At 40.7% G+C, this 15415-nt stretch overlaps 1 protein-coding gene across 1 annotated transcript; it reads right to left on the reverse strand.

Moving 5' to 3' along the window:
* Positions 1–9391: 9391 nt before the first annotated feature.
* Positions 9392–15168, reverse strand: LOC142621538 (uncharacterized). Its single transcript, XM_075794818.1, has 8 exons — positions 14820–15168; positions 13245–14451; positions 13048–13138; positions 12734–12891; positions 12606–12657; positions 11518–11597; positions 11321–11414; positions 9392–10526 (listed from the first exon to the last, which is right to left on the reverse strand). Exons 2-8 carry the CDS (start codon positions 14400–14402, stop codon positions 9940–9942), a joined length of 2220 nt encoding a protein of 739 aa, XP_075650933.1. The 5' UTR covers positions 14403–14451; positions 14820–15168; the 3' UTR covers positions 9392–9939.
* Between the last annotated feature and the right edge of the window lie 247 nt (positions 15169–15415).

Consider the following 15415-nt stretch of genomic DNA (forward strand, 5'->3'; position numbering starts at 1 on the left):
CATTTCACTTAAAACTGCAAAATTTTTAGATCTCCCAAACTCAAAACACAAAAATAGAAAAATCTAGTTTATACAAATAAATCGAATCCCGGAAGAAAAAAAAAATTTTGGAAAAAAACAATAAAGTTCAAATGGTGGTTGGCGATTTTCTCTTCTTTGCAATAGATCTAATGTCGTTGAGGCAAAGCTAATGCGGAAAAGACCGAGCTACAAAGGTTGTTCTTAAGATGAACGTTGATCTGCTCTTCTAGTTAATCATCATCAGTGGTGGTTCATCACGGTGGCTGAGTTTGGAAAATGGGCTTTTGGGTTGATTGAAACAATGGTGTTTTGTTTTGAGTATTAGATTTAGATGTGTAGTTTTGTAGGTAAATCATGGTGGTTGGCAATTGTAAGTAGTTTTAGATGTGTTTGGCAACCCAAAAACTGAAAGAAAAAAAATATATATTACAAGTTTATTTTTATTGGGTAAAGAGATGGAGATTTGATAAGGGTAATTACAAAAAGTTATTAAGGCTCTTCTACATTAGACGAAGCCAACAGTCTAAAGAAACTCATCAGCCATACTATACATTAAATGAAGAAGCCAACGACTCCACTTCCAAACATACGGCATTTGGGACTTGACAACTAGAACGAGATAGGAAGCTTACGAGAGTAAGCTGACGGGAATAAAGAAGCCCTTGACGGGGCCCAGCATGGCTTTGTTTGGACTCCACGAATGAGTATATATGGAAATATCTTGTGCCCTACGAATAACCCTGATCAAGAGGACCTCTACAAGGAAAGAATCTCATAAGATACAAGCATTAATAACAATCTTCCCCAAAGGAAAGACCCTCTCCGCCAAGGAATGAATGTCAACTCTGCACTACTATAAAAACCCAGAGCCCTCACAAAACAAGGTACGGATAATTCATCCTAACTCTGGCACTCTAGAGTTGTGAAAGATTTTAACTTGACCTTCAGAGAGTATTTGGCTGGTACGACACCGATACTTTTCATAGGGTCTTCTTCTTCTTTTTGTGTTGTGCAGGCCTTGTCTAGAGCACGTGAGGGCCGTGTAGTTTACTGAAGATTTTTAACATCATCAATTGGCACCGTCTATGGGAAATAGGAAGTAAGCCATACTACCGCTTCCCCGATAAAGAGTTGCATGGTACTTACTCGCTCAATAGCAACCACCACCAACAATCAAGGGGACGAACCACATACCACCGCCCTCGAGAGACAAGTGCAAACACTCACTGCAGCCGTGGAACACCTCACCAAGCAAAATCACGATCTAGAGGAACAGCTGTGCCAAATAAACTTAGGACTCAACACTCAGGAGGAGGACCAAGAAAACACCAGTGCTGACAAAGGGAACCAAGATGGGCCAAAGGGCAGCAATGCCCCAACAAGGCAAAAGTGACAGGATACAAGCCGTCCATCCGCCACAGACACGGCTCCACCACACATGGTCGCAAAGATGCAGATGATGAAGGAACGGATGGACTTCATGATGAACGCCTTCAGAGGACAGGTGTTCAACGACTTCGATGAGTTGGTCCATCGAACTGACTCACCATTCCCCACATCTGTCACTTCGTTCCCCCTTCCACCGAAGTTCCGTATGCCACAAGTAGAAGCCTATGACGGATCTAAGGATCCCTTAGATCACTTGGATACTTTCAAGACCCTGATGCATTTGCAAGGAGTGGCAGACGAGATCATGTGCAGGGCTTTCCCCACTACGTTGAAAGGACCCGCAAGGGTTTGGTTCAGCAGGTTGATGCCTAACTTTATTAGCACCTTCAAGGAGTTGAGCACCTAGTTTGCCTCGCACTTTATCGGGGGAGACAGATATAAGAAGTCCATCACCTGCCTAATGAACATCAAGAAACGAGAGGACGAAACACTGAGGTCTAACATTACCCACTTCAACAATGAGGCCCTCTCGATTAATGAAGTTGACGACAAGATACTTGTGGTTGCATTTACAAATAGGTTGCAGAAGGGTAAGTTTTTATTTTCCTTATACAAAAATGACCCAAAGACTATGTCAGATGTACACTACAAGGCAACAAAGTACATGAACGCGAAAGACACGCTGCTGACCCAAGAAGAGAAGCCTAAGAAAAGGAAAAGATAAGAGGAAACACGACAGGACAAGGGGCGAAAGACAATAAGGCCTAGAGACCGATGGGAGGATAGACGCTCTAAACCCTCCACTAGGAGGTTCACAAGCTTCACCCCGCTAACTGCCCCGATCAACCAAGTCCTGATGCAGATCAAGGACGAAGGATCCCTGACATTTCCCGGCAAGCTGAAGGGAGATCCCAATAAGAGATCTAGAGACAAGTACTGTTGCTTTCACCAAGATCACGGTCATGACACATCTGACTGCTACAACTTGAAGCAACAAATAGAGGCTTTTATCAGACAAGGAAAGTTACGGAGGTTCGTCAGCAAAGAAAGGACGGATGTGCCGCAAGAACAAGCTGCCCGAAGGGAGAACGAGTGTCCTAGGCCGCCCCTAGGAGACATAAGGATGATTGTGGGAGGATCTACAACTTCTGGATCATGAAAAAAGGCCCGTAAAACCTACCTAAGGATGGTTCAGAACGTCTAGCTGACGGGTTGTCCCAAAGATGGCGCAGATCGACAATTCTATTATCGAATTCTTAGAGGAAGATGCCCGAAATCTCCACCACCCGCATGACGATGCACTTATCGTTAGCATACGAGTAGGGGACTATAACATACACCGATTCCTGGTTGACAATAGAAGCTCTGCTGACATCCTTTACTACCCGGCGTTCCAGCAGATGAGGATTGAAAGGGAACGGCTAGTCCCAACCAACGCCCCACTCGTTGGATTCAGAGGAACAAAAGTATATCCCCTCGGTGCAGTCACATAACCCGTAACGGTCGGTGATTACCCACAACAAATCACAAAGGATGCAACATTCCTTGTGGTCAACTACTCGTCTGCATACAATGCCATCCTTGGACGACCTACCCTCAACTCATGGAAGGCTGTGACTTCAACTTATCACCTGATGATTAAGTTTCCCACCGAGTATGGGGTTGGAGAAGTACGAGGAGATCAAGTGGCGGCACGCAAGTGTTACATAGCAATATTAGAGATGGGTGACCATTTACAGACCGTGAGCATAGAAAAGCAATGGACGATTGCAGAACTCGTTAAGGGATTGGAAGAGATACCACTCGACAACTCCAGGCCCTAGCGAACGCCTAGGATTGGCACTCTCGCTAGTCAGTCAATTCGTCAAGCGCTCACAACGTTTCTAAAAGAAAACCAAGACGTCTTTGCCTGGAGCCATGAAAACATGCCCAAGATCGAAACTTTAGTCATGGTGCATAAGTTGAATGTGTAGCCTACTTTTCCCCCTATCCGTTAGAAGAAACGAGTATTCGCCCAGGAACGAGACCGAGCTATAGCGGAGGAAGTTCACAAGTTATAAGATGCAGACTTCATCAGAAAAGTATACTACCCCAATTGGCTGGCCAACATAGTGATGGTTAAGAAAGCCAACAGGAAATGGAGGATGTGCGTAGACTTCAGGGATTTGAACAAGGCATGCCCCAAGGATAGCTACCCCCTCCTACGGGTTGATGTTTTAGTAGACTCTACAGCCCGACATCTGTTACTGAGCTTCATGGACGCTTTTTCTAGCTACAATCATATCAGACTAAACGAAGCTGATCAAGAGAAGACTTCGTTCGTCACCAGCCAAGGCATTTTCTGTTACAAAGTAATGTCATTCGGCCTCAAGAACGCAGGCGTAACATATTAAAGGCTAATGAACAAGATTTTTGCACATCAGATTGGAAGAATCGTCCGAGTCTATGTTGATGACATGCTGGTAAAAAGCCGAAGGAAGGACGACCACTTGGACGACCTCAAGGAGACCTTCGCCACCCTCCACTCTTACAACATGAAGCTCAATCCAAGTAAGTGTGCATTTAGGGTGATGGCAGGAAAATTCCTGAGGTTCATGGTGTCCCAGAGAGGTATCAAAGTCAACCTAGGCAAGATCCGGGCCATAATGGAGATGTCACCACCAAGGAACACGAAAGAAGTACAAAGCCTCAACGGCAAGATAGCCGCACTGAATAGGTTTGTATCAAGGGCAACGGACAAGTGCCTACCTTTCTTCCGCACGCTGAAAAAGTCTTTTGAGTGGACAGCCAAGTGTCAGCAAGCATTTGAAGAATTGAAGGCCTACCTCTTTTCAACGCCATTGCTAAGTCCCTCCAAACTAGGGGAAGAACTATTTCTCTACTTGGCTGTATCTTCGGCTGCCGTCAGTGCAGCCTTAGTCAGGGAAGAAGACAGGGTGCAGAAGTTTGTCTACTACACTAGCCAAGCACTCCGAGGCACGGAGGAAAGATACCCGCCAATGGAGAAGCTCGCATTTGCTTTAGTCACCGCAGCTCGTAAGCTCAAGCCATACTTCCAAGCCCACACTGTGGTCGTCCTGACAGACAAGCCTCTACGAAGAGCAATGAGCAGTCTTGAAGTTGCCGGACGAATGGCGCTGTGGGCGATAGAACTAAGTGAATTTAATGTACAATACTGCCCCAGAACCGCCATAAAGGGACAAGTAGTCGCTGACTTTATTACAGAGTTCACCAGCATGGAAGGCCAAGGGGCAGAAGAACATCCTCAATGGAGCGTCCATACGGATGGATCGTCGAGCAGGCTGGCTGGCGGGGTCGGCATGGCGCTCCGTTCCCCAGAAGGGGACAAGATCGAATGTATGGTTCGTTTGGACTTCCCAATGACCAACAACGAAGCAAAGTACGAGGCTTTAGTGACAGGACTAGAAGCCGTAGGGGCAACAAGTGTGGTTATATATTGCGACTCACAGGTCGTCACCAGTTAGGTGAACAGGGACTTTGAATGCAAAGGGGAGAAGATGAAGAGGTACTTGGAGCAGGTGCAGGCATGAGTAGACGAGTTTCAAGCCAAGTTCATCCAAGTCCCTAGAGAAGAGAATGAGAAAGCTGATCGCCTTGCCAAAGCCGCCTCAGCATAACACATGCTTGTCCCTAGTAAGGTACTCTCTTTTGTTCAGCTCTTACCCTTGATAAATGACGTCGATGTGCAGGAGATAGACTCGGGAAGCAACTGGATTACACCGATAGTTTCCTATTTGAAAAATGGTACACTACCTAACGATAAGGAGGTCGCGAGAAAGCTGAAGGTCCAAGCAACATGGTTCATCCTAATAAAGGATGTCCTATACAAGAGAGGCTTCTCCCGCCTGTACCTAAGATGCTTATGCCCTGAAGAAGCGGACTATGTCATGAGAGAAGTCTATGAAGGCATCTGCAAGAACCACTTAGGGTCGCGATCATTGGTGCACAAACTGATTCGGGCTGGATACTACTGGTTTACTATGCAGAAGAATGCCTAAGTTTATGTTAAAGCTTGCAACAAATGTCAGAGGTTCAACAATGTGATTAGACAGCCGATAGAAGAGCTCACCTCAATAACGGCCCCATGGCTTTTCGCTCAATGGGGACTGGACATCATATGCTCATTCCCAATAGAAATGAGATAGTTGAAGTTCCTAATAGTCGGTATGGACTATTTTACCAAACGGGTAGAAGCTGAAGCCCTGGCCATCATTACAAAAAAGTGCGTACGAAGCTTCATCTGGAGGAACATCATCTACAGGTATGGGATCCTTAAAGTCTTGGTCTCAAATAACGGGAAGCATTTTGACAACGACTCCTTTAGAGACTTTTTCTCACAATTGGGGATCAAGAAACACTACTCCTCCCCCGCCCACACTCAAGCCAACAAACAAGCGGAAGTCACAAACCGATCCTTGCTTAAGATCATCAAGAATCTGCTCGAGGGGGCAAAAGGTATATGGCCAGAAGAGCTGCCGAGTGTACTATGGGCATACAGGACGATAGCTAGAACTCCTACAGGAGAAACACCATTTTGACTGGCATACAGAAGCGAGGCAGTTATTCCAGCTAAGGTCGGACTCACAAGCTACAAGGTGGGCAATCACGATGAGAGGAAGAATGACGAGGCCATTCGTCTACAGCTTGACCTAGTGGACGAAGTTAGGGCGACAGCTGAACAAAGGCTAGCATGGTACCAGGACCTCATGGCCAAGCACTACAACTCCAAGGTTAGGCACAAAGACTTCTAAGTTGGAGATCTCGTCTTGAAGAAGGTGACAGGTGCCACAAGAGATCCCTCTTAGGGCAAGCTCGGACCTAATTGGGAAGGACCCTATAGAGCCACGTCATGGCGAAGGAAAGGTACTTACTTATAAGCCAAGAATGTATTGACCCCTTGTAATGAATTAATTGATTAATTAGCCAAGTTTATTAATTAATCAAATTAACATGCAATATACATGGCAGCACAAACAAATCACCAACTAAAATAAAATGCAGTGAAAAATAAAGTTGACAAGGTGATTTATTTACGAATGGGGAAAACCTCCAAGGCAAAAACCCCACCAGGTGATTTTAAGGGCACCACTTTCGGGAATTCACTATTATCACATTAAGCGGTTACAAGTAAAGAAATCTCAGTACCTTATACCAACCTACAGTTGAACCTTTAACCCAATACCCAATTGAACTTGTTCTGTAGTGACAATCTCTCCTTTTAATGCACGGGTCCCAATACGTGACTAACCAATAGATGCACGGATCCCAGTATACGACTTAATCACCAACTTGAGAAGGATGTTGGTTACAAAGTTCTTCAGTTCATTACACAATGAAGATCACAAAGCTCCTTGGTTACAAAACCCTACGGTGTACAAACACAGCAACTTCTTCAAGAGAAAGAAGAACTAGGGCAAATTAGGTTTTCGGTCACAATTTGCATGAACAACACTTTGCTTCACACTCACGCAACGGTGCTCCCTGTGACGGCCCTTAAAATAATCCTTATATATGTTTAGGGTTGTGAGAAAAGAATGCCTAAACATATTCACGAATTGGAATGAAATCAGAACTGAAAATCTGATTTTCATAAATCTCGATAGATACCCTATCTATCGAGTAGTTGTCGAGCATCGGGCTTAAACAGTTTTTTAAACCTCAATAGATACTAGCTATTGAGATTTAAAATCCAACACTTTATCACTTGATTCTTGGGCAGACTTGCATGGCTTTAACACTTGAACTTGAAACCTTATTTCTTGAACCATTAAACACATTCTAGATCTACCCAATTATAAGTAAAGTGCATTTTGTCAAAGGATTAGTCAATACATGATGACATATGTTCCTAACATGAATCACATATATCCTAACACTTACCACTTGGAGACATTAGATGGGTAGAAGTTACCCCATCCATGGAACGTTGAGCATCTCAAGAAATACTACCAGGAGAAAACAACATGAAGGGTGCAACTCCTCATTTCCAGTTAATTTCTTTTAGTTAACTTTTATCTACAGTACTTTTTAAGTCCAAATGGCAGGGTTTTATTCTTTAAGAACAATTTTCTACCTATGCACACATTTATCACAATAAGAGGAGTTATTCAGATATGACCTGTGTATATGTTTCTGTACAAAACTACATTTGTGATCAAGTCCACAAGTGGACAAATTTATTATTAAGTCCACAAGTGGACGAGTTCATCCCATGAGGATGCTTTGAAAATTATCAAGTCCAGAAGTGGACGAGTTTATTATTAAGTCTGCAAACTGGACGAGTTCATCCCATGAGGATGCCTTCAAAATTATCAAGTCCACAATTGGACGAGTTTATTATTAAGTCCACATATGGACGAGTTCATTATTAAGTCCGTAAAGTGGACGAGTTCACCCCATGAGGATGCCTTGAAAATTATCAAATCCACAAATGGACGAGTTTATCATTATTAAGTCCACAAAGTGGACGAGTTTATCCCATGGGGATGCCTCAACATTTCCCACAAGTGGACAAGTTCGTCATTAAGTCCACAAGTGGACGAGTTCACCACTAAGTCCACAAGTGGAAGAGTTCATCCCATGGGGATGCCTCAACATTTCCCACAAGTGGACAAGTTCGTCATTAAGTCCATAAGTGGACGAGTTCACCACTAAGTCCACAAGTGGAAGAGTTCATTTCATGGGGATGCCTCGAAATTATTCAAGTCCACAAGTGGACGAGTTCACCATGTAGTCCAAATGGACGAGTTCATTAATCAGTCTATAGGTGGGCGAGTACATCAAAGTAGACAAGTTCGTCCTAGTAACTTGTCAAGTCCTTTAAGAGACAAGTACATCCTAACATATAGGCATGAGGATGGATGAACATGCATATCAAAAGATAAAGATCAACACACTTAAGCAACGGATGTACGATAACACGTCATAAATAAAGTAAAGTGTTTACAAACAAACCCCAAAAACATCAACGGATGTACGATAACACGTCATAAATAAAGTAAAGTGTTTACAAACAAACCCCAAAAACATCAGGGCACTTGTCTGAAAATAGGACTTACATAAATTGTTACTACAAATAAAAAGCTAAACTATAGGGTTCTCGACGTCCTGAACTGGAGGATTCTCGTTGTCTTTAGGAGGGTTCTGGGCGTCCTGAGAAGAAGAGTTTTCGGGGTCATGAGGAGGATCTTTGGTGGACAGGATCAAAGGAGAGAAAGGCTTCTCCACAGCCAGTTGAGCAAGAATTACACCATTTTTTGGGTCCCGCTCTAACTGAGTAGAGTTGTCGGCCTCCTCAAAAATGGTGTCGCCAGCAGGGGTTGACAGTAGGGGGTCATCCATTATGACCTTGAACAAGTTACCACTTGGACATAGAAAAAACATATGCAATTGTTTGTTGTTAAATAGGGATAGTTACATGTCATAAGCGTTTGCCAAATTGTATAGCAACTCAGATTGGGTTCATTGGCCTCACCTCAGAAATCCACTCTGCTTCTTAAGAAGGAAGCTGATGGCTCTCACCAGCACCAAACCCCAACTCCCTACTCCCCACATAAATGGTGAAACGTTCAATTTTGGTTATCCTTTTTAGAGATTCTGAAACTTTATACTACAGACACCTCGACACAAGCAATATGCTACTTTAGTCCCAGTAAGTAAGAAGTGGCATGAAATTCAAAAGAAATTTCAGCTACTCAGAAAGGCTATTATCTATGCATTGGCATTGGCATTGGCACCTATCACACAACATATAAAATAGAACCAGCTGAGAGTGGTACTCCCCATTTCACACAAAACTTACTTTTCATAAATAAAATTTCAGCCAAGCTCTCTAATAGGCCCCTAAAAGAAAACCCCATAGATGTTGGTTCTAACTTCTAATACTAGCAATTTAAATACGCACAAAGGGAGACCATAATCACATGAAACTCCATACCTTTGAGCTGACAGTCCTTAAGTCTTAAACAAATAAAAGAATCATATAATTAAACCTGTATTATGAGAATCCAATACAAGAGCAATCCAAAGGCTCCTTTTGAGACCTGGCTGGACTGCAGTAAAAAAAATATAAAAAAAAAAGACTGCCAATTGGCATGCCCAGACTGAAGTATAATACACTTTGTAATCTATAAGGGATCCACACTAGATCCCCCCCCTGCCCCCAACCCTTTTTTTTCCTCACAACCAACAGAACTGTCATGTATACGGAATACCATACTGCACATTCACAGAGAATCATTTGAATCTAAACCCCTTGCATCCTGCTATGACGAGAATCAATGTCTTTAAAGTTCCATACAACTGAAACTAAGGTCTGATGATCTTCCCAAACACAGGATTTCAAAGAGGAATAGGTAATCTATAATTGCAGTACATTCTAATCTGTCCATCCCAGCCTGCTGTCATGACCACAAGGATGTGAGAAGTGAGCTGTGGCAAGGACTCTTCAAAATCTTGTACTCAGATCTGCAATGACATATTGCAAATCTGAAAGTAAGACCTATATTTTCAAATATGAACGGGTAACCCATAGTTGTGGTATGTTCTAATCCGCCCATCCCAGCCTGCAGTCACAACCACAAGACCCCACATTTGAGGAGAACTGAACAAGCTCTGACAAGCATTCTTCAAAATTTTGTACTCAGATTTACATATCAAAGGTGGAATAGCTATTGGGCTTGAATCAGAAAGTTTCTCCTCAGGCCAAGTTGCAGATCCCTTTGGCAAAGACTCCAACAAAAACCCGCGGCTTAGAGAGAAACAATCAGGTGAAGATAAAGGCATTTTTTGGTTGGAATTCTCATCAAAATTGTGATGTTTTGATCCAGTTTTGACACTACTACCCCGTACATCTGCGCTCAATGTTGGGGGAAGAAGTGTTTCTGACAATGCTTGCATGCCACACCAAGGTATAGCAATTGATGCATTGTGGGACAGGAAACTCTCACTAGACCAAACAGTCTTTGTCCGAGAAGAAACCTTGTCCTGGCTTGCATAGTTCCAGATGTGGACATTTGAATCGTCACTTGCAGAGACAATATGTTTCCCATCCAAGGTAAAAGACGCAGACATCTGGCTTCCCGCATTTTTAACACCTGAAAATGGAAGACATAGAGAGTTAACAATTAACAATAAAATGAACATAAACTTCATCAAATTTGGGGAGAAATACAATTTTTTGTGGGGGATAGATATGATAGGATTTGAACCTATAATGTCTGCTCCATGATAATTGCTCGTTATCATCAAACTAAGACACTAATTGGTTTTGGTGTAAGCAAGATTCGAACCCAAGTCTCTTATTTGACAATAAAGGACTACCAGTTGAATTAACTGGAACCCACCAAGGGAATTACAATTTAGCCTCCTGTGATTTGGTCCTATCACATCTTAGTCCACAAATTTTCAATTGCTATATTTGACCCCTAACAGTTTGGAATTATACGATATCGTTAGGGTTCCATCCAAATACCCGTTAAAAGACTTCATTTTTAAACTAAACTTTAGGGGGCCAAAATTTCACAATTGAATAGTTTGGGGACTATATTGTGATATGGTTAAACCACAAGAAGGTAAGCTGTAATTGAAAAAGTTTGTCCACAAGATGCAAAATCTGTTAATTTAGATGGAACCCTATGATTTCATTTTAATCCAAACTTCAGAAGGTCAAATGTAACAATTGAAAGTTTATAGATTAAATTGTGAAAGGAACAAACCCTGGGGGGTAAAATTGTAATTTTACCTAAAATTTATTAACAGTTCTGGTAGATTTTAACAAATGGAGACTGCATATGCAAAATTATTAAAAATAATTGTTCGCCATGCAACTAAAAGAACCTTTTTAAATTGCAGAACAGAAAAATGAGAATTATGATTCACAAAAACATACCCTTGAATTTGCATATGACATCAACCCCCATAAGAATACGGACTACTGAATCAGCAGAAGTGACCATTACTTTGTTCGCATCACTTTGAGAAAACTAAAGAGTAAAGCCATATTAAGTTAGTCTTTTCCACTAAATTAGTTTAGTAAAAACTAAATAGAGCACATATAGAACAGAATAGTGGATATAATTTAACAACCTGAAAGCCAGTTATCCTCTTGCCTGGTGACTTCCTTTTTCCCTGTAAGCATATTTGAGCATCCAGTTGCAGATGATTATCTGAAACAAACAAAACACTAAAAGTTAGCAATAAACCATGTAAGCATATTTGTATTAAATCAGAATTAGAAAATCTAATGTGCAAAGAATTTCTAAAATAAAAAAGTTGATCCATAAAAATTTATTTTAAAAAAAGTTTTGAGCTTTTAAATTTTCATGAATAGAACATGTAAGAATAAAATAGAGCATCAGATACTATGATATCATAAACTCAACATGAGGCATTTTCTGTCTTCAACACTTGTCAACAAGTTATCCTATCTCTACAGAATAGATGGGCAATAAAAGACAATATATAAAACCATATATAGATTAATCAATATGACAGCCTCTTATCGTTATACCCAGTGCATAAAGCTTCCACTTTTAGTGGGGTCTAGGTGAGGACATGGTAAGCAGCCTTGCCCCAATTTATTAGAGGCTGATACCTGAAATTTGACAGCCTCTTATAAAATTTCAAAAACCATGTTAAACAAATGTATCTAAAATCATCACAACAGCCAGATATATTATCCATTTGTTTCCGCATAAACGTGTGAACATGTTTCCATCAATGCAACTCCATAATGCACCTATTCATATTAACATCAACTCTGCCATTCCTGTTATTCAGCAATTCTATCATGGATCACTAAGACCACTTAAGCCACACACATACACACACACACACAACACACCAAAAAAAAAAAAACCTAGAGAAATCAGTACAGATATAAACATATCCTCAAGCCAATATGCAGACAAGAGAATTCCATCCTGTCAAGAAGTCAGTGGTCAAAAAGTAAATACCAGTTAACCAACTAATTATTATAATTCTTTGTAATTATTTGTAAGTCACACACACACAACCTCACCCTCCATCCCATTATTATAGGAGAATGAAGTTTAGCTATAGCTCATTAGCAAGTTAAATCAGGCTCTCTCTCTCTCGAATTGTAAAGATTAACATGCTGCAGAGATTAACCAAAAACATAAATTCGTTTGGTTGTTCTAGGAAGATATGCATACCTATGATATCATAAAATCGGCAGTTCCCGGTCATGGTACCAACAATTCCTCCCTGCAAAAGTTGATTAATTCAGTATATCATGCTAAACGTTTCATGGCAGAAGCTAAACCCATAAAAGTTGCCATACCTTTCCATCAGGCCGATAACACACAGCAGTGACTATCTCTCTGGTATCAATATAATCAACAACCTTACAACCAACAATTTCCCAGATTCGAACTTTTCCATCAATTGAACCGCTGATGAAGTAATTTCCATCCACAGGGTTAAAATTAACACACGTCACTGCATAAATAATAGCAATATAAGAATCAGTGTGAAATGACTTGAAACAAAATGGGAGAACAGAGTTAGAAATAAACCAACATAGATCAACTAACATAAAACAAAGCATTGAACAGGTAGATATTAGAGATTAATATGAACAATCAGCAGGCTCACCATAATTATTATGGGAGAAAACTCTTAGGCATCTGTCACATCCCACTTGCCATAAACGAACCGTCTTATCAACAGAGGATGACAGCAGAAACTGAGGCAAGTACCCAAAAAACGAAAATGGCATCAATACTCATCAAATTCAGGAAGCAATAAAATAAAAATAAAAATAAAAACCTTGCTTGATTCCAAATACTAACCCCCTTCATGGACCATGAGAGATCCAAGATGTCACCGCTATGTCCCTGAAACTCATGTAGAGGCTTCTCCCATATCCGGAAAACCTTTGTAGGGAGAATGGCACAAACTGAGTCAGAAGATTTCCTCAATTTCTCCATCTTACCAGATTTCCCTTTGTCAACATCAAGAGGAGACAATTTGGAAAGATGATTCACTGTGAAGTACACACATGAAGGATCAATTTCTAGATTTTCAAGAGTGTCTGAGCTCTCTTCCTCAATCACCTTCCACACACGCACAATTCCATCTTTGCCAGCACTTGCCAAGTATCTTCCATCAAGACTAAACTTCATTGTCAATATTGGCCCCTCATGTGCTACAAATTCCTGGCAAACATAAAGGGAGGACAGTTCTTTGGACCTCTTACTATAGGGATGAACCCGGACTCTTCGCATCCCCGTCCCTAATGCTGATTCAAGATCACTGGTCTGTAGAGCAGCAGTATCAACAATACATGCTGCAGCACCTAATGACCTTAGCCAACCCCTCCTCACTTTCTTTTTTGCATCTACCAAATACCTTGCCTCATCAATTTCTCTCCGCAAGTGATGATGAACCAAAGGAGAAGGCCCAAAATTTCTATGAAACTCTTGAAAACTAATGGATTGATTGGAACCCACTTCACGTAGTCTACTATGTTTTCCATCCTGCCCCAATTCATCCACAACAAACTCAGTTCCATCATCCAAATTCTTGATTTTACACACAAAATTATCCTCTGAAGCACCATTTTCTAAGGATTCTGGCACTTCATCTGACAGGGTACTAAAAGAAAATCCCTCTTCAAAACCCTGAGTTCTCAGCACGGCCCCACTACTTTCCATGATTCTGTCAATAGCCATTTCAATTTTGTCACACGATCCATCCTCCTCTCTCATAACCAAGTTCAAATCCAAACTTAAGCCCATCCATTTTAGAAACCTACTGCGGCGATCATGTACACTTTCTGGGTTCTTAGTCCAAATTTCATTGCAAAATCTATTCAAAACACTGTCATAGTGGCCATTACTAGAACTACAGTCGTCGGAGCAATCTGAACCCAAATCAGACACAGAAGATATCTCCTCTCGTGAATCAAAAAATTGATCCTCTTCCTCTTCACTATAACTCCCCATCATTTTTTTTTTTTTGCTTTCAAGTTTCAACCCATTAGTTACATCCTAATCCCTACCAAAAACAAAAAATAAAAATAAATCAGATTCTCAATCATGTTCTAAATTCTCATTTATATGGTAAAAATATTTGAAGGATTAAACCAAAAAAAATAAATAAATAAAACCTAAAATCTAATGCCACTCAGACCATCAAATCCAACAGAAAAATCCCAACAAAGATCTTGCACCAACCAAATCCATACACTCCAAAAAATAGATGACAAATACCATGTACAGTAACAGCTATCATTTGCTCTCTTATAAAGTCATTAACTTCAAGAACATACCATTTTAATAAAACCCAAATAGATTTGCTTCCATTAAACACAGAAATCAAGCTAAAAATCACAACTGCAACCAAAAAGGAAGAGTTTTGCTCACCTGGGTCACGATGTAATCTTGGTCAAACCCCAAAAATCCACTCCAACCATAGGGATTTTCACTTTTGCTCTGCACTATCTCTCTCTCTCTCTCTCTCTCTCTCTCTCATCCACAAGAGTTTCCACTTGGGGAGGCAAAGAATAATAGAAAATACTAAAAGAAACTAAAAACTAAATAAGAATATAAATAATAAAATAAAAGTGAAAAAAAAAGGCAAAAATTGCCTCGGTATGAGAGTTAGTACGAAGAAGAGGCACGGTCCAAGAGCGGAAGGTGCTTCGAGTTTGTGTTTTGTTGTCTCTCTCTCTCTCTTTACGTTTTTTTTTTTTTTTTTGGCAAATAGGTCCTTGTTTCCTAATTGTTTTTTTTTTTTAATAATTGTTTCCTCATTGGATTGGATGGCTATGCTTTTTTTGATTTTTTTTTTTTTATGAAAATGATTAGGGCATGTTTGGATTGAAATTTCTAATATCGTTATTTAAATTTTATGAAAGTACGTATGGATTTAAAATTATTATGAAAATACGTATTTCATGGTTTAAATACTGGAACTGTTGTTTAAAATCTAGTATTAAACAACCCCTTTACTCTTTTGA

The sequence above is a fragment of the Castanea sativa genome, chromosome 1 (genome assembly GCF_040712315.1).
Source record: "Castanea sativa cultivar Marrone di Chiusa Pesio chromosome 1, ASM4071231v1".
Taxonomy (NCBI): Eukaryota; Viridiplantae; Streptophyta; class Magnoliopsida; order Fagales; family Fagaceae; genus Castanea; species Castanea sativa.